General features: G+C 42.3%; 1 protein-coding gene across 2 annotated transcripts in view; it reads right to left on the reverse strand.

Annotated features, from left to right (window-relative positions):
* Positions 1-19,865, reverse strand: part of SNX10 (sorting nexin 10) — a 37,480-nt gene that overhangs the window by 6,926 nt on the left and 10,689 nt on the right. For both annotated transcript variants that reach the window (XM_069772888.1, XM_069772897.1), the window contains exons 2-5: positions 13,514-13,569; positions 7,863-7,949; positions 5,712-5,812; positions 5,021-5,119 (exon numbers count right to left, since the gene is read on the reverse strand). In XM_069772888.1, coding sequence (XP_069628989.1) covers positions 5,021-5,119; positions 5,712-5,812; positions 7,863-7,949; positions 13,514-13,537 — 311 coding nt within the window. In that variant the 5' untranslated portion in view covers positions 13,538-13,569. The remainder of the gene's footprint in view (positions 1-5,020; positions 5,120-5,711; positions 5,813-7,862; positions 7,950-13,513; positions 13,570-19,865) is intronic.

Genomic DNA, 19,865 nt, shown 5'->3' on the forward strand with positions numbered 1-19,865 from the left:
TTTGCTGTCCTGGGGACTCACTACATGAAGGGTTGTACATCTAAAAAAATAGACTTGGCTCCAAGGACTTTAAAAATCAAAATTACAAAACACCACCTAACAAATTAAAAACACAAGAGGAAAGGCAGAGTGTCATAATATTAATACTTGGATGTCTTAGCAGAGGCTGAACGCGTGAGCAGTTTGACCACAACCAGTAGCTCTCCCAGTGCTTCTCAAACAGTTTTATTACAGCCAGTGTCAATGCAAAGCTGCGGTTACAGCGATGTAAATCAGCTCTCGCTGCTGTTGCGCTAATGGAAGAGTCACGGCTCACGGTGATAATTCCTATAAACTGACTGAGCGTACTTAAGAGAACAACAGACTTTCTATGCACGCCTGGAATAAGAAGGAAAGGCTAAATCCTGCAAGTCTTGATCCCATCAGTAGTCATTACTTGTCAGAGATCTCACTCCTCTCGGCCAGATTGCTCACGTGCATAATGACTACTTATGTGATTAAGGGGGCTGCAGGACAAGGCTCTACATTTGAATTAGAGATAATAAAATCATTTTTTATTCACAGCCACGCGAATCTTTGTTTGTAAGCTTTCAGTAAACTCTCATGATCTCTAGACCTTTAAAGAAGCAGGGCCGAAAAACGTCACTTCACAATCGGGAGAAATAATGTCCTTTTTGAAGGAAATGCTGGATACTATACGAGGAGTATTTCTCCTTCCCGTGTTACAGCAAGAACATTTACAAAAGACAAAACATGTGTTTTGTCTTATTTGGACAAGGTCCAAAATCTGGTTTTCTTCAACATGATTTTATTAGGTATATTATACACTGTTCTGCTGGAGGAGAACAACATATGGCTGAACAGTACAACTTAATCCTAACTAAAGATTTCCTGTATCTACTGTAACCTAATACAATGACAGATGCACACTTGCATGTGTGTGGAAGGTTAACACTCTGATTTTGTTTTTGACAAATTTATTCTGCCCATTTACATCATACCATGAGAGCAAGGGAAGGAAAAAAATAAATAAAAAAGAGGAGTTGAGAGGCGGGGGATGATGACAGCCTGTGCTGTGGTGCCCTCTATTGAGCATCGAGCCCTGAGCCCCAGCCCACAGCAAACAAAGAAAGCCCCAGTTTCCTCTTAAAAAAAGCCGACTGTTTCCTCCTTCATTTTTTATACGGGAGGAAATGTTACTGATAGCGAGCAACTGTGAAGCAACTGTTGGGCATCTGATAATGCATACGTTTAGGAAAGGACCAAGTGACACGCACCTGCTAGGCATTATTCACTTCACTCGCCAGATAGGAAATATTAGCAAGGCTCCATTGGAAGGAGGCAGCCACCACCCACCCGAGGAGATCCCACCTGCCCCACGGCCACCGATGCTCCCGCCTGAGCCCCGGCAAGCTGGCATCCATCGCTTTTGGAGCCAGACTCCCACTTTCCACATCCCTGAGGAAGCGCCTGGTGGAGACACCTCTGGGAGAGGAAGGTGGAAGGTGAACCTTCCTCTGGTCACCTCTGACCCTGCACCAGGTCCTGCTTGTGGGACTGCCGTGGGAAAGGTAAGGAGGTGTGAGGAGGAGGGCAAAACCCCAGCCACCTCCAGAGAATGGCTCTGCCTTAGGCAGCCGAGTTTTGGGTGGCTTGCTTGCTCCAGCACCAAGTGAGCCCAACGCACAGCCACCTGGAGCAGCAACAGTGTGGATGTCCTTCGACTCCTGTGGATCCGAGTGCTGCATTTCTCAGAACTCCTAGTATGTCTTCCACCTCATCATAAACTGCATGTTTGAAAACTAACTGAAGACTAATCCTTTTTCCTAAACCACGTAACTTTGGGGGATCCAACTGTATTCAATAAAAAAAAAATGCCAGCGACTGAACCCAACTTCATTTAAAATGGTTTTGTTAATTAGTTTTCTAATAAGCAAACCCCAATGATCTTCTGGGAAGGTAATCTAAACCCCAAAGTTAAACCTGTGCAGCTACAAAGGGATGAAAGCAAAGAGGATCTTACAGAACTTTAATATTATAAGACAGTGTTTTAATTTTGAGGTCTAATTTAAGAATAAGCTTTTCCTGTGAATTTACAGACATCCTCAAAGGATGAGGATACTTACCAGGAAAAACACGTAATTTTCCTTATTCTTACAAAGTAATTCATAATTGAAAAGGGGCTAGCTGACTTCCGTTAATGCAAATGGCCTCTTGAAATATTAAATTATGCCCAGACAAGAAGTGAGCTTTACGGCTCTTCATCACTCAGAGATAATAACCTGTAAGACAAGCAGGTCTTACCCTGAATTTGTGCAGTAAAGCCAAATCAAAATGGGACACTCCTTTCCAGATTTCAGCAAACTCTAGTGCTTTGCTTTAGTTTCCAGCTGTTGGCCTAATTCTCGTCCTATTGTGCTCAGCACAGAGAGGCTTCACAAAGGCTCCAAGTACGCACCTTGCCCCGTGCTGACTTGTTCTGGAGCGAGACGTGAAGGAGGACAAGAGAACTCCATAGGCATCTACATACAGGCAATATGGAGGTGCTCCCAGGGCCAGAAGCCAAGTACCAGAGAGCCTCCCACCGCTCGATCCTTACTCCTCGGGCACGTGGCTCCTGCCCAGGCAGACACTACAGCAACCTGCTCACACAGCAACAGGCACAGGGAATAAACTGAGACTGCGAAAGATCTAAACTCCATTTCAGAGATAGCTTGGGTCCTGAAAACCTCACAAGGCACTGAGTGCAGAGAGGAGCTCGGGTTCCTGCGTCGCATGTGGGCATTTGAAAAATGTTACCTGTGAACCTCTTCCCTTGACAGGTCCACACAGGCTCCAATCCCATTTCTTCCCGCTGCCACAAAGAAACACCAGCAGGGCTGTAAGCTTGTGCATGGCGACTGCCGTCATTGCTGGGGCAAACAGAGCACTCCGCCTTGCAGTTCTGGGTTACACCACTCCATGCAACTACTTTCTGGCTCCTTTCCCACCCCCTTGCTAATATACCAGGGAGGTCCTGCTTCCCCTGGCATTGCCACACTACAGAACATGCAATCACCCAGCCCTAGAGCTTATTAAAGTCAAGTGTGTGTATATATATTACACACACACACGCACACTTGTTAATGAGTCCCATAAATTCAATTTCAGAGAAAGAAGTCATAACCTTTGGTTCATACTCGTTAAAAAAAAAGGGAAAAAAACCATCATGGCAGCCTAGCTGAGGCAGTAAAAAGATCCCTTCTGGAAGCAGCAGCAGCAGCACAGAGGTGCCAGCCAGCAGAGGGCAATGGTACAGCACATAAGGCGCCAAGCCAATTCATCACTACACAACTCTATCTGAAAATTCCTTCCAACTGTTCCCCAGGGCTGAGAGAAAGCTAACACCTTTCTAAACAGCATCCAAGTTCAAACATTTAAATCTTTACCTTACAACAGAGGTGCTTCTTTTCCCTTTCCTGGACTAACAGCAGTGAAGTAAAATGCTCCACATGCTGTCATTTTCTGCTGTCAGCACCCATTTAAGCTACAGATATCCACAAAATTGGAGAGCGAGGATGTGTTTTAAGAGAATCTACCTCTCTGGTTTGCCTTCTGAAGCACAGACAGTGGTTGCAAATATTTTTGATGCTGAAATACTGTACCTCGTTACCAGATTGGCCTCTTTGCCATTTTAAAATAAGAGTGATTTTAGAAACGCACTACTCCATGGGACAGCACAGCTAAGCTAGAACTGCTCAGACCCAGGGACCTGAACTACCATACCCTTTGTATGTCCATTAATATTATCACCTCTAGAAGCACAGTCACTCTACGTCACCACCCTTCTTTCCTGAAGTGCAGAAAAAACCCTCTGATCCTCTTCTGCTTTCCCTTCCCTGTTAGGCATGCCTTCAACCAGTATTTATTGGGTATCCTTTCGGTCACAGATCCTATGTAACTGTATACAGAATATTACTCGTACAGCAGTTAGCTCTTCCTGCCTTCAGCTCTTAAGCCTAATACACCTCAGGACCAATGATTTGTTGTCTGTTAGGGAGGCTTATAATTATAATACACTGACTGGAAAAACAGTGGGTCCAATATTCCTCTACCCACTCAGCACAAGGCTTAAAGCCTACTGAAATGATATGCTTTTTCCTTTGCTTATGCAGTTCTGATTCATGGAAACATTGACACTGAAAGAAGATTAATAGTCTTTTCTTGCAGTGTTTTACCATGCCCTTACCCCGAGCAGTGGCTAAAGAGAAGCTGTAAATGCATACCCAATTCCTGCCCCAGCAGCTGTAAGCAGCCTGCTCTCTCACTGGCAGTGCCAGGGTACTATAAGAATGGCAGAGAAAGCAGAAAATTACACCAACAGGGTCTCTGCCACTGCAGAAGGTGAAGTGGTTACAGCAGCAGGGCTGAGGAATGCAGTACTGAAACTCATACAGCATTCCCTTGTCACACAGGTCAGATTCTAGCTAAGCCTGATGAATAATTTTACACAGATTGCAGCTGTACTGAAAATGGTCACAGCTGCTAGAGCTTGTTTATGTTAGTGGGACTGGTAAACAAAGTAATTGGCATTATAGGAAATATCTGTGTTAGGAGATCTCACTACAGATTTTTCCCAGGTTCCCAGGGGTTTAGCCCACAAAGACACTGATTTTCCATAAACATAATGAGAGAGAGAAGTCTGTTTCTTTGTATGAGAATATCTATCTCATTCTTGAAAGATAGAAATAGACATCACAGTGAAAGATCTCCCAACCTCAGTACACAATTGCAAAGTGACATAAATCCAAAACTATTATTTATAACCAATGCAGTGAAACACAATGGAAAAGCCTTATAACCTATAGAGATGAAGTCACGTGTATGAAATATGACTGTGCAAATAAAAAATAAAACCAAATGTGTAACATGTACAGATGACCACACGGTGGCTCTCAAGTACCAGAGATGAGCTATTTTAAACCAGAACATTGATGACATCATAAAAAATGCCAACATCCCTAGGATAGACTGTACTTACTTTTCCAGGAATTCTTGCAGACCCTGCCGGCGATGGTCCACGTGATGAGGATTGTTCATATTGAAAAAGGGAGTTTTAGATGGCAGTTCAGGTAGCTGTCTTTATAAACAAGAAGCAAATACACAGTTAAAACCAAATCTGAAACAGCGCAGAAAAATACAGTAATCAAATGCCAACCCCGAGCATATGAAAATCATGGGTCATGTTCCAGAAGCTCATGAAATCGAATTTGGGAACACAAGGTTGAGAAACTGGAGGGCTTCTCATGCACCTCAAAGGGAAAAATAAATGAATGTGACTTTTCTGGTCCAGTCATAAAGCCTGCATGAATGCCTGGCTGGGTCTCTTATGGTCCTCACAGAACCCAAGCACATCCTAAAAGTGCAGAGAGGAGGTACGTACACTTATGCTAGATTGCTATTTCAGCTACCTATGCATAGCAAAAGGAAATGCAGATCAAATCTGTTACAAGTTAGACGGGGCTTAACTTACCAAACCAAGGCTATCAGTACAAACCACATTCTTCTGCATTTAAAGCAGAGAAAACGCCTTACAGAGAATAAACTTGTGCTAGTAAGAAACACAGGACACTTTCCAGCTCTGATTTCTGTAATTCTCAGAATAAAGATGAAACAATCCTCCCCTTCCATGATTGACAGATTATTAAATAGCCATACATAAAGTTGCTCACATAAGCACTGCATTGCTCTGAAGTCTCTGCCGAAGCCAAACGAACTCTCGAAAGCGTCGTCTAACACAGGATGTTTTCCTTGTGAAGCACATACTGTTTGTCTGTTGGGAAATAAAAAACACTTTGCTTTGTAAATCAGCTTAAGCTAAAGTGCAGCCATGGTATTAAAAACACATCCGAGATGCTAATCCCTGAGACACCAATGGAAAGCTTGGCCTTAATTCAGTTTAGGTTAAGGACTGTGCTTTATCTCAGACAGGACTGGTGACAGTTTCTCCTGCTTCTCAGGGAATTATTTTTCATCGCTTTTTTTCTTTTTAAAAGCAAGACATATGGATTACGGTACAACTTGCAGTAACAGGAAAAAAGATCTCAGAAAGAAGTTTCAGCAGATAATGCCAGTCTTTGCAGGGGGGGAAATCATGTTTAGCTGTTCTAGTTATAATCCTGCAAACAGTTAGCTACATAGAGTTCTTCCAGTATGCAATCCTACTTAAACCAAATAAAAAAAACCAATGTGACTGCTCTCCGCAAGTGGCAGCATTTGGAAATTTTCCCACAGAACACTATTAGCCCACCAGAAAAATGCCAATTCATCAAAAGAGAAACAATTCATGGAAATTAAATGTTTTTGCCAAATTTTCCTGTGGAGCATACATTTAGATGAAACTCCACCTACCAGACAGGACTCCATTATAAATCTGCCTGCAGTCCAGCCCACCCTCAACTGCCTGCCAGGAGCCACAGCTCCTAGACAGCCACATGATGCAGATTGTGGAGGGCCCAAAGATGCCAGCTTTCTGGAGTAGGTGAGTATCCGGGATACCTCACAGTTTAAGAAGCCAAATGCTCTAGGAGCTGGGCAGAAGGGGAACCCAGCTGTCTAAGAGCCTGGCAGACCCAAGATTTTGAATCCATGGAGAAGCCTGGATGGTAGGACCAACCTAGAGACCTGGTCTCTGAAAGCCCTGGCATTGTGCTGGTAGGAAGCCGAGCTGATGCTTATCAGCTTCAGAGATGCCCAGTGCTGAATCATATAACACTGGGTCTAAATGGCATCACCCCAATTTAGCAGCCACTGAGAAAGCCAGTAATATACCTCTATTCAGAAGCACCAACGCCTCTGAAACAGTAATACAGCACCTGCCCTGCCAAATCTCCAGAATTTCTATTTACCGGAAGTCAAAAATATAGTTGCTATGGAACCAGCACTTAAACCATATTGCAAATTGTGAAAGTTTCACAGCTCTGATCACCACACAGGAGAGAAGTACTTGTCATGATGGACATTTAACAAGCCATCATTTGACTGCTTGCTCTCATTACACTGAATGCTTAACTGCCACACAGGAAGGAAATGCTTTTGGTCTTGTGCCAAGCATAACCACGTAACTCGGAGCTCTCAAATTCTTCACCTAATATTTGACACACTTCACAAAAAATTTTTTCACTTTGCAATTAAAATCCCTCAATCTAGATTTGGGAAAGTAGGATAACTCCTTCCATATGTAATCCACCAAAGAAGAATAATCAATAAAATAAGATTATGTATAGGACAGATTTAAGACACAAGAGAACCATAATTCTAAGTGCACTCCCATTAACGTATAGTAGACTACAATCATAAACACAAATGTAGTTGGTTGACACATCCAAGCACCACTGAACTAGCATAATATGAATGTCAAGGTACACTGAAAACAACCACACTGCAGCAATCAAATAACTTGGTAAAAAGAACAACTCAGGATAATTTGAAGTACAAATAACCAGATAATTACTTGAAAAGAAAGTTGTTTTTCCATGAATACCTGGACAGCAAACTTCTATAATGGTAAGACATCACTGACTATGACAATCTTCTAGTTGATAACCAAAGCTAAGAATAGTCTCTGTTGCAAGACATTGTGGAGTGCCCATGTGAACAGAGTAGCAGGTTCACCCCCCAGCTGTCACAGACCTTCTGCACTGCCTTTGGCCAACTTGCCTTACCTCTTCCACTGCATCTCAGCTGTTAAAAGGAGAATAATATCCGCCAGCCTCCCAGAAATGGTATAAAGAAATTCCATTAATACCCCAAAGACAACCCTGGCTTGGACAGAAACAGCAATAAGAATGCAAAGAATCTGCACTGATATATTTTATACTTACGTGAATAAATATCTCATAGTCTATGTAAGAATGCCACGAGTCTTCTTTTTGTGTCCTGGGGTCTCGCACCAAGACAGTTACAAATTCCTGCAAGTGCATAATAAAAATCAAGCAATTAATTTCAGAAGACAAAGGGAGCCTGAAAGACTCTCTTGATTGCTCTGCTGTTCCACAAACTACTGTGCTCAGATTAAAAGCTGAACTGCTGTTTTATTGAATTTTGCAACCCTATAAAAGGGGAAGCAAAAAGCAATGAATCATCTGAGCTACACCACATGTCTGGGAAATCCCTTGCCAAACTGCTAGCTGAAAGGGAGTATTTCAGATTAAGTAATACTGTGAAAAGCCATACATGTTTCATGCATTGGAGATCTGGCTATCTCAGTAGCTACAAACTAAAAACCTAACATTCGAAGTCACACACGTAAGACAGAACTAGACTTTTCCCACCCTTGTCGTCAATATTCACAAAGAATGCATTACAAACCTGTTCCATGTACCCAGTACATACATATAGCATTTTATTTGGTCCTAAATTTCTTTTGTCATTGTACCTATATTTTTTTAAATCAAGTATTTATACCCATTGATTTCAGGGATCCGAGGTAAGTGCTCAGTACCTCCACAAGCAGCTGAAGAACTGTCTTTTTTCTACACCCCAAATGACTTGCTCCAGCCCAGTGGAAAAGGATGTGCCACTATTAATGGCCCCGAACACAAATTCAACACAGGGAATTCAAGGTCTCAAGATACCATGTGGAAGGAGATGAATCATCCTCCTCTGCCATGCCGCATACGCTTCCTGATACACCAGGAACTTAAGGCACAGAGTACACCCAAGGATGGAGGACCTGGGGTCTGCTGTATCCCATTCTGCCCATCCATCTGCCCAAGGAAGCAACACAGCCACACTGCAGAGCCTAATTCCCCATTTTGGGGGGACAATGAAATAGGGTATTCGTCACAGAAGTTGTATATATAGTCTGTTTCCTTTTAATTCCTGCATTTATATAATAATTCAGAGGTATCCCGAAGGAGTGCGAGAGGCCTGTGTGCATTACTGTCATGCAACTGGGCATCACTAACAGGAACTGGAAGAGGCTGAAGAATTACATGCTACCAAGTATCCTTAGCGATGACCATGTGAAAACTTATATCATGTTTAAACCAAAAAACCCCCAAAACGAAAAACCGGTAATCTGTATGTTCATACTAGGATGGAAAAGGTTTCTTTAGGATAGAAAGGTTGAAAACGTGCCTAACTACCTGCTATTTCCCAAAAAATGAATAGGCTGCCCTACTTCAGTTGCTTAAATAAGCTATTTACCCAAAGGGTTAAGCCAACCACTTAAACAATGACTCAGCTAAAGAAAAACACATCATTTTAAGCTGTAGATATGGTCCCTCCCCAAGAGGAAGGCACTGCACAAGATCTCCAGGTACAGGAATCAACTGTGGGAGGAATGACAGCGTCTCTGGTAAATAACATGCTTTTTTAGTACGACCTTGCATAAATCAAAAAAATATTGAGCTAGAAAGCTCTCAAAATGTGTTTCTCCATGACCAAACCACAGATGTCAGAAAAGAAACATTTACTTTTCAGCCAAGTCTTCTCCCACCACCACACACACTTCAGCATGCCACCAGCAGCAACCTTCAACAGACGGACCAGAGAACAATGATATCCTTGAATGGAAAAGATTTTTTTTTTTCCTGAACAGTCATTGCACCCTGTACATGTCAGGGAGGCATTCATGGTCTGGAATAAATCATTTACCATGCTGATTTCCAGGCAGTACTGCCTCAGGGATGGGGAGCCCATGGCCTGATGGCTGGATACAGCCCACAGTTTTACCTCACTTAGCCCAGCTCCTAGTCACAGGGGTGTTTTCTGCATTATTGCTGGATACGCTTTTGGTGTGTGTCACGAGCACCTTGCCAAAGAAATCCCATTTGAAAAGCTCCCACCAGCTCTGCTGCTTCTTTCCTCACTGAAGAGTACCAGAGGCCCGATTCTCCTCTGCAGCTTTTTAACCCCCTGCCAACATGGCACAAGAGGAATAAATGAACAGAACCGTAATCACTTCTACCAGCTGAGGGTTATACCTTTACTTGTATAAAAATGCTGGGGCAGGGCATGAGGAAGTTATTCCCCTCCTGAGCAACGTGCTGAACAAAGGAGAGGAAACCATTTTTGGCTGAGTTTTTTCCACGTGCCTCACTACCATATTTAGCATACATATACAGACACAGCATAATTTCGGACCCACCGTAACTTCTTTTCATATCCAGTCTTACATTCTCCCAAGTTTTTGTCTTCCCCAGCCTCCTACTTCCCTGTGTCCCACTCTTCCCCAGAGCTGCAACCACTTCTCCTAAACATACTTTCTTTTCTTTCCTGAGCGCTAAATGCATCAGTCCTGCAAGTGGAAGAAGAGGAATTACACCAGGAAGCTTCAAATGGGACACTGCTGTCCTCTTCCCTTCAACTGCTGTCCCCAGGAGTCACAACTGCAGGTAGCTTGCTCATAGCCTAACCTCGGTCCCCTTCCTCTCATCTACTGCCGTGCCGACTTCTCATTGCCCTTCCTTTTATCCGGGTTCCCCAAATTACTTCATTTCCAAGTAACCCTCTATAACCCTCTCCTTTGTACAGAATCAAAATAACTTTGAAGTAAAATGCTTCTTTCGACCTCTATTATACCAAAGCATTATGATTAAAAGTTACTACTGGATATGCTGTGGGTTAGCTACAGGTTACCCTGCAAATGATTCCAGACCACATGATTTACACAAAAAACTCTGTACACTTTTAATTTCCAATTAAATAGCCACTGAGTTTCAATAGCGAGGAACTCAAGCACCCTTCAGACTCTACCTATAGAACAAAGGAGACCTGCTGTGCATGCTGTGGCAAGCAGGTGTCTAGGCAGTACATCACTGAGCCAAGAGTAAAAATGATCTGTGGTACAGTATAGCACCTTACTAAACTGCAGCCCTCACACACAGTCAATGTCAACTCCAATTTGAAACACCAGGATTTCAGCAGAAGACTGGATGTTTGGGGTTTTTTTCCTTTATTTACCAAAGAATACTGATACCAAGTTCAGAATTAAGCAAGATAAAACATTAAGCAACTAGAAAACAAAACCAAAAATGTACAGCCTTTCTCAAGATCTATGGTTACTTCCCCTGTAAACATCCTGAACCCAGGAAGTGTTAATCCCAATTCCCGTTACAGTTTCTGCTGCTCTGAAACAGTGGCATTGCACACATAGACTATCCCTCCTCTTTTGACCTTTAAGCCTTCTCCAGCATACAAGACCCCACTGGGACAAAAATATTGATTTAATCAAAGCAGCCCTAACTGCCCAGTATAGATGCAGATACACTGCCAGAAAAGGTGCTTATGCCTCCCCATCCCTATAAAAGTAGGCTTGTAAAGGCTAATATTCACATATAGGCTATGTTAGGGTCCAAGCAATGTTAGGTGGCAGAATACTCCTCTGGGAGATTGCTGTTGTATGCTCAGTCTACAAACAGTCACCAGATTACAGCAGTTTTGGATAATAATTGCCTTTCTGCTCCGCATATACTCCTTTCCCTCCCTGTCTTGCTATAAAAATTAGGATACTCTCAATAGCCATGTTTATCTTTTCACCTAGGGGAGGTGAGGCTGACCTCTTCCTCCCACAGCCCACATGAAGACTAACTTCATCTTTTGTCACAAGACTGCATTGCAGTCCAGCCATACAACATGGGAAGCAGAGCCTGAAGAGAGCCAAGGTTTCAGGGACTTTTTACTTTTGTCAGCTGCAATCCTTTTCAAGGTGTCTTCTTCCCCCACCCAGTTCTGCTTGGTTTTTCCAGAATTGCAGATCTAGCTATTATGCCACATTGTATGTACTTTCCAGTTTTTTTGGTCTGTTTGGTTTTGTTGTGTTGGTTTGGTTTTTAATTGAGGGGCACAATACACACATGTCTGTCACACATTCAAGGACAGTATGTGTCCTGGCTTAAGTGCAACAATTCTCTCAAAACCAGAACTTAGTGCTGACAGTTCAAAATGTCCAAGCTTGGTCGTGGAGGCCTATTGCACTGGGGACAATATAGACTCAACAGAAAGCTACTGGAAAAAGTGGCATCTCCATTTATTCTTTCTCCCTGGAAACTGCTAAATTCATAAGCAAAACATTTCCTATCCAAACTGCTAGTGCTATAGCTTTGATATGGATGCCAGCAGCCGTGCTGTCCCAAACATCCTCATGAAGAACTTCAAATCTGCCCCCAAAGCAGTCATAACTACTTAACTAGCAGGAATCAACAGAGCAGCTCTTCTGGCTGGATATACCTTTTAATTCCTGGCTAAAACAGCCAGTTTAGGCATGGCACGGGTGGCATTTTGTTACTCTGTCCTCAAGGCCTGAAGCAGTCCAAGTAGTTAGGGTCACACATAAATGACAAAATGGCCAAAATGACCCCTAAGCCTGGTTTATACCGACTCCCTCATGGTTACAGTCTTATGCAAAGAACACGAGTGCTGAGAGCAGAGGAAAAGGGCAGCACTGAGGTCATGTAGACACAAGAACTGAAAACGGAAATGTTCCCATTTGGGTTTGCCTCAAAAGGAAGAGTAGACCATAAAAGCAGCTGAAGCAAATACAAGAAGTCTTCCTTCCCCCCCCCCTCTTCCCCCCCACCTCCATCTCCTGTTGGAAATATTTCTGCACAATGCAATGGATTACTCAGAGACATGGATAAGCAAGAAGCTCTACTATATAGAATTTGACCATGAAAACTCTGTTTCTGAGAAGTCTAACATTTTCCTATTAGGAAAATAAGAAATCTGACATGGAAACATCTATTTTTAATATGGGGGGAAAAAATCTACCACAAGGATGAGGAATAAAAATAATCTCACATTGGATGATTATTTGCATTAATCATTCCAGCTGCATTTTAATTCAAATCTCTGTGCTCAGGACCATATCAGGTGATAACCTCATGCTCCATGGTGCCACTGTTACACATTTGATTAGTCAATAACCCCTAAAGAGTCATTTTCCACAAAGCTTCCAAAAATAATAGTTTCCCATCAGGTTGCCTATTAGTAAAATGATCAACCACAAAGGACATGGAGGTTTTCACGCTGGGAGTGTTGGCATCTTCACTCCATGCATGCCAAGTAGTAAGGCTGATAAGAGACTAACAGCTGAACAAATTACATTGTCTGAAACTTTTAAATGTTCATTGGGGCTGAATAAAAGAGAATGTGCAAGTGTGATTCCTGTGGTCCACGCATCTGGTAATCAGAGCTCAGACCCAGCTCCAACCATTATGTCCTACAAAATACCTGAAGACTGGTGGACAGAAGACTGAAATGCAAGTCCTTCTCTCCTGTCTCAGTGTCTGAGCCCCTTACGCACAGAGTCACTTACTCTACTTCCCTCTGATCCAATGAATGTTTGATTTTTCCATCAAGCTTTAATAGAAGGAACTGGCACAGCATCACGCCAGAATATTCTGTAGCTTGGCAATTAAAAGCATGAAGAATACAACCAATCTTTCCTGGTCTACGTGAACCTTAGTGAAATTCAATCCACAACCACCAAACTAGAATCTTTTTTTATTAAAGCTTAGACATGACTTACTTGTTTTTCATGTTTTGGTGTCATCTTCACCGGTTTGTATTAAAATGAAAATCAACCTGAAAAAAACAAAACAGGTTGCCATTTAGTACATTTAATAGTTATTTGAAGTTCATTATCACTTTTGCTAGACAGTGGAAAGAGCCAGGCTCAGTGCCATATCTACCAGGAAACATGTTTGCATTAACTATATCTAAGAATTCATTCATTTAACAAAAAAAAAAATACCCATTTTAGAAGCACTGGGTTAGTCCCCTTCTGGGGATATTTGTCATACATGACAGTCCAGTGATGCCTGTCCATCTCTGGAATTCAGCACTTTTTGTCATTGCTCCCAGAGCTGCCCAGGGGCTCATCTTTGCACCCACCTCCCAACAGCTCCACGCAGCCAGTATCCCCAGTGCACAAACACAGCCGAGGCAGCGCTGCCCACACCTTGCTCCCAGGCACCCAAGCACAGGTCTGCGTGACTGCAGCTGAGGTCCAGAGATGCTAAAACATCTGAGTCAGCAGAATCAAAAGCCCCTCTCAACCGTTTCTCTGAAACGGAGATATGAGCGGAGATACAAACTGTTTGGATCCTGCAGGCTACCTAAAACTCAGGCTAAATTTCACAGCATCTGTGGCTTTAAAACCTCCATGTAGAGGAGTGTATAATTAGACCAAATCAAAAATTCCCATCGTTAACTTACGTTTTAAATCTACTCTTTCACTGGAAATCCTGATAAATTTTTAACTACCTCTGCAGTCCCATAAACCAGCCAGTTTGCTCAAGACAGGTACCCACACGGGAAGAGCAGGGCAGCTTTATTCACTTGCTAGCTTACATACACACTGCCTGCCTAAAAACAACCGCCATGGGAAAAGGATTTGCCTTTCCCCTTTACCTCTCCCACATGCCAGCCAGCCGCTGCCAGCTAACACCCGCACTGACCCCCAGCTACAAAAACATCCCATTGCCTCCTCAGCTGTTAAAAGTCAGCCTCCTCTTTCCAAACCGAGAGGACCCAAGCAGGATCCCTCCTGCACCCCAGGAGTACAGCTCCCTACACTGGTGCCACAGTCAGGATGGATGCCACTCGAGCGGGAGAAGCTAAGCAAAATCCTCCCGCGCATCCCTCTGGGCAGGTACCTTGCACTGAAAAAGGTTAATTTGCAGCTTTCTTTGGCAATCCCCAGCAGCTGTTGTCAGCTGGCTGCAAAATGTTCACATGCGACTAGGGAAGGCACATGGCTATGTTTTTGGAGGTGGTTTGCTAAGGTTTAGTGACACAGAGCTCGGAGCCACTCTCGTTATTATACAACTGTGTATTCAGGTCAAGCCCAGCTAAGGACTCCTGGACAGCCCAGCCCTGCCCAATGCCTCCTACAAACACACCTAACTTTCAAATTACAACTCTATTCTAATAAAACAGAGCACAAAGATAAGCACACATATATTTCTTCAACCAGGAAATTATTTTGGAACAAACACATCTTCGTCAAATTTCTATAAGATCAGTTATATCAAAATAGGATGCTCTGTCTCCAAATAGAAATGTCCATACACGGGACTTCAGATATCCTGAATGGTGCCATCAGTACAGTTCCCGTCTCTATAAAGATAAGGCCACCATTTCACTTCTGTAACTAGGATGGTGCTGATAAAAGCACAGAGGAATATTGAAAACGCACTTCCCAAAACCTTTCTTTTTTTACTCGATGTGTTTATGCCCAACTTGCATATATGCTCTGGGCTGAAGGCGTAGAACACCACTCGGACACTTCTTGCTGCACAAGCTCAGCAGCGCCAAGCAGCTCTGCAAGGGGGGAGAGGGCAAGAATTTGGCTCATCAGTTGTAACTGCTGTTAATACAGAAGTATGCTAAAAGCTTTCCTTTTGGTGGAGATACATGGCTTTTACCTCTCAGGAGAGCACAAGCCACACCACAGAAAACACTCTGCAGGGCTCAGGCTGTTAGAAAGATTCTGTCTGCTATCTCTCCCCATTGGGTGCAGTTGTAAACCTATATAGTTTGGGGGGATTTTTCCCCCCTTCCTGCTCTGGTGGAATGTGTTGTGGTTTTTTTGTTTTGATTTAAAATGTTAATTCAATATTTTGTTTTTAGTTATATATCTTTATTCTATCAGATTCTGCAGCCTCTCTCTCTCCTGTCTCTTAACTGATGTAAGTAAGAAATTATGCAAGCCCAAAATATCTCATTCCTGACACTATTAGTGAATGACAGGGCTGAAATAACACATTTCATTTTGTCATCTGTTTTCCTAACAACCGAGTTATGTGCTGGTGCAGGTTAGAAAGAACAGTTTAAACTCCAAACAGCCACTGCAATTTTAAATATTTAATGATGCAAATTAATATTTCAGCACCAAAACCCTTCCTAAAATATTTAAAATACATCCTTTTCTTCATCAAGTAATTAAAAAAAAAAAAAAAAGGAAACAAGCCCACCAAAGCTACCTTTTCCACTGACTTCAAGTCCAAGATTGCCCCTGTCACTCTGCAGCCACTTGCAAACATACTGAATGCAGTATTCTGTCTGGTAGCAAGACATATTTGGGGACTTCTTTAACACATGTAGAAGCCAGTGAAGCAGAACAGTTCAACTGTCTGCTTAAGAAGGTGTCTTTTTATCTTTAGAAAAACCCTACCCAAAATACCGGTGACAGAGAGAAGCTGCCTTCAGAAGACAAACAGAAGGTTGCTGGTCTTTTTACTCATAAAAAAAATTTCCACTGAGAGAGAAACGCACCAGTGCTGGGAAAAAGAATCAACAAAGTCAGTGGTAGATCTGTACTTTTGATAAAATGCTTTCTGCTGTGACTGCGGAAAAAAAAAAAACAAAACCAACAACATTGCTTAGAGTAAGTTTTTGTTCCACTTCTGATCTATTATCAGACTGAAGACTTTTTTATTATTATTACTTAGTTTCATATACTTAATATAATACCTGCTCCTTGTGGTACATATTTTTGACAGTTCTTAATTGCATAACCAACGAAACTGCCAGGGAACGGCTCCACAGCTGCCAACAACAACAACCCAAAAGCAAAAAGATTACATAGGATGACTTGCCATACGTCCCATAGCCCCCCAAAAAAAAAAAAAATCATGGGGGGAACCAAACCCAAGTACTGCAGTGCTTTTCTTAGGGATAATAGATAAACTGCAGTGCTCTTCTTGAGGATAATAGAGAAATACTATTAAATATTATATTTTATTTCATATTTTAGAGTTCATTTTATATTTTAAAAACTTAATTTGAAAAGATTAATTAATATTACTAGGGGAATACCCTTTTATCATGTAGGAACACTCTTTTTATCTTAAAGGAGGAAGTAACTTCTCCCCTACATTCCCAAACTGAAAGATGAAAACTCAAGCAGTACCACAGACAAAAACCATGACACTTGCTATAAGAGCACAAACAAATGCGAGCCCCCCCAGCTGCCTCACTAGTAGCTGTGTTTAGTTGCACTAAAGTTTTGTGATTTCGCTCATTGCTGGGCAGTGGCCTATGCAATGTTCTTGTCTGCTCTGGGAGTGCTCATAGATTCCATGTGGCCAGTGTTTCCCCTCAAGCAACAAATGTTGATCTTTGGCTCAAGAATTATCCATCCACACACCTTTGGTTATTTCTAAGCATTAACTAAATGACTACCTTCAAGCTTTAATGGGGAAGAGCGATTTATTTTCAGACCTCGGTGATGACTGAAAGTCCTATCCAATCACCAGCAAAGTCCTCAGCTGCATTTTCAAGGTTGTTCCCATCATCAGTATCAAATGAAACTTTTTTTCAAGGCTTCAATGTGACCAAGAGACAGATCACAATTAAACCTCTAAATACTTAAAGATCTTTCCCACATTTTAGATTTTTCTTATCTTAACACTCACATAAAACGTTACAAGAATTTTAACCTACGGCCTGTAGAAAGTTCAGCTGCATCCGTACATGGAGTTCACTATGACACAACACACCTGTGTGCACCCAACCTCACTATGTACCTGAAATGGATCCATATGGATTTGTAAGGAAAATATACATGCTAGTGATGGGGCAGAGGGGAGCCATGCAGAGATATGAAGAATGGAGCTGTGCTAAAAGAAGATGATAACTTTGGAGAGTTCAAAAAAGGCTATAATAAATAATCCCATACTAAAACATAAGTAGTACTTAGATTCAGGATAGGATAATGCGAATTTATTTTGGGGAGTACAGATTGTATGTGCAGAAGCCTCAGGTCCTGGACTAATTCTGAAAGGTCAGTCACTGGCAGGGAGCATCACCGCTGGGGAAAGAGTGTCTGCTGCAACTCCTACATGAAGGGGAGGACCTGAGAGATGTCTGTGCCAGTGCTGTTGCAGGAAGGTAGGAAATAAGGGAGCTAAAGCCCCATTTAGTAAATTCACTAAGTCAGAATTATAGATGAAATGTTATTATAGGTTTCAAAAGAAAGGATAACAAGGAGCAGAAACCAATGTTAACTTATTTATGAAACAAAACTCCCTAAAGTCATAAGAACAGCCATACTGTATATATCAACAGAAACGTCCATCTAGTCCAGCAGAGACTTGGATGGTGACTCATAGCAGAACCTCAGAGTATAAGGCAAAGTTTCGAGAGCTTATTCCCAAGTTTTGGAGAAAATAATGTGAAAACTATATACAGGCAGCATACATTTATACATATTAAATGTACCATTCTGTGATGCCAAATTGACCACAGCATAACACAGTCTGGCATTTACAGGAATTGGGTACATGGCCATCACAGAACAACTGCACTTGTTGATGAAAAGAATCGTATTCAAATGCTGTTCCCCAAGCAGGGACTTCCACTCAATCCAGAGTAACTCAGCCTCAGCATAAGCAGATGCCTTCTACTCCACCTGGTCCAGTTTAATACTGCAGTCAGTCCAACTGCAGTCATCAGAGGAGTCATGAGTTCCCGTGTGTCCCTCGCTGTCCATGAAAAGGACAGTGAGGACTGACACTAGACTCTGCAGGTCACAAAATATCTTTCCTTCTTTCATCAACCCTGCCGGTTACTCACCTCACCTTCCATCAGCAAATCACTGTAAGGGTCGGCTTGTTACAAGTGAGAAAAATATGAAATACATAAGCATTTTCATCTTAACTCTGCACAACACATGGATGTCTGCAGACCGCTTAGTGACGTCAATAAAATAAAGTACCCCTTCAGCAAATCCATCTCACTTTCCAGACTCAAGGTACCTGCTTCATCGGTGTTATATTACAGTAGCAGCAGAATCACTTTGCTGCTGAGCAGGAAAGGAGGACACCACCTAAGTTGCTTTTAGAAGAACAAGACCTTTCCAAATCACTGTCAGGATTCATGGACCTTCCCTCCAACAACAATGCTACGTAGAAACGCACTGCCAAAAATCATACCTTTCCAGCTGCACTTGAAATTCCAATTTCCAGCCGCTGCTGGCAAGATGCTTAGTTAATTACTCTTTTCCTACAGGATTTCACTCCATTTGGTTGCTAAATGCTTGTTTATGGCCACCAGAATTAAGACAGCTCCTCTTTAAACACTATGTTATTGTTTTTCCCCAACCAGCCATTCCTTTTTGCTGCAGTCTTCCTAGCTATTGAGACGTGTATTATCAAGACAATGAATTCAATCCATTTAAAAAAACTTAAGAAATTGTCATTCATTTCAGAGGAACGTGAAAATCAAAGCATTAATCAAACATACAAATTTTCCTCTCCCCTCCAGAATATACACATGACATGGATCGCGGTGTCAGGTGTGGGTCCAATTACAATGGTAATACACCACACTTTGAATTGCATCAACTTAATACCATTTTGCTGGACAGCAGCACAACTCGCATGCCAAGCCCCTCTGAAACCTCTAAAAGCCTAAATATAAACAAGGAAGAAGCACTAAGAAATCTGTTCACAGTATGAGAGCATTGGATGTTTCTTCACGCTCCTTTTTTTTTTTTTCCAGTCTCAAAGTGCAGATGTATGCTCAACCAAAGGACTTCATGTATATTCTGCAGTTTCAGTGGGTTGCTGATCTCAGAGCAACTATTACTTTGGTTTTTTCCCATTAGAAAATACCGGTAAGGCTAATGCTGGCAGATCGGGCTCTTAGGCAACGGCTAGAGAACGGTAATTGTGGGTCAAGACACTGAAAGAACAGTACATGTCAGCCCTCATCATGGTAATTAGTCATTACTCAGAGCTGATGCTTGCCACAGCTTCTGCAGACAACCTGGGGACCACTCAAAATTCCCCTGCAGCTCTGGCTCCTGTGTTCTCCAGGCAGCCTGTCAAGCTGGTCTGCCACGTGAGCCTGCCTTTGCTAACTCTTTGCAAATA

Source organism: Haliaeetus albicilla, chromosome 2 (assembly GCF_947461875.1).
Source record: "Haliaeetus albicilla chromosome 2, bHalAlb1.1, whole genome shotgun sequence".
Taxonomy (NCBI): Eukaryota; Metazoa; Chordata; class Aves; order Accipitriformes; family Accipitridae; genus Haliaeetus; species Haliaeetus albicilla.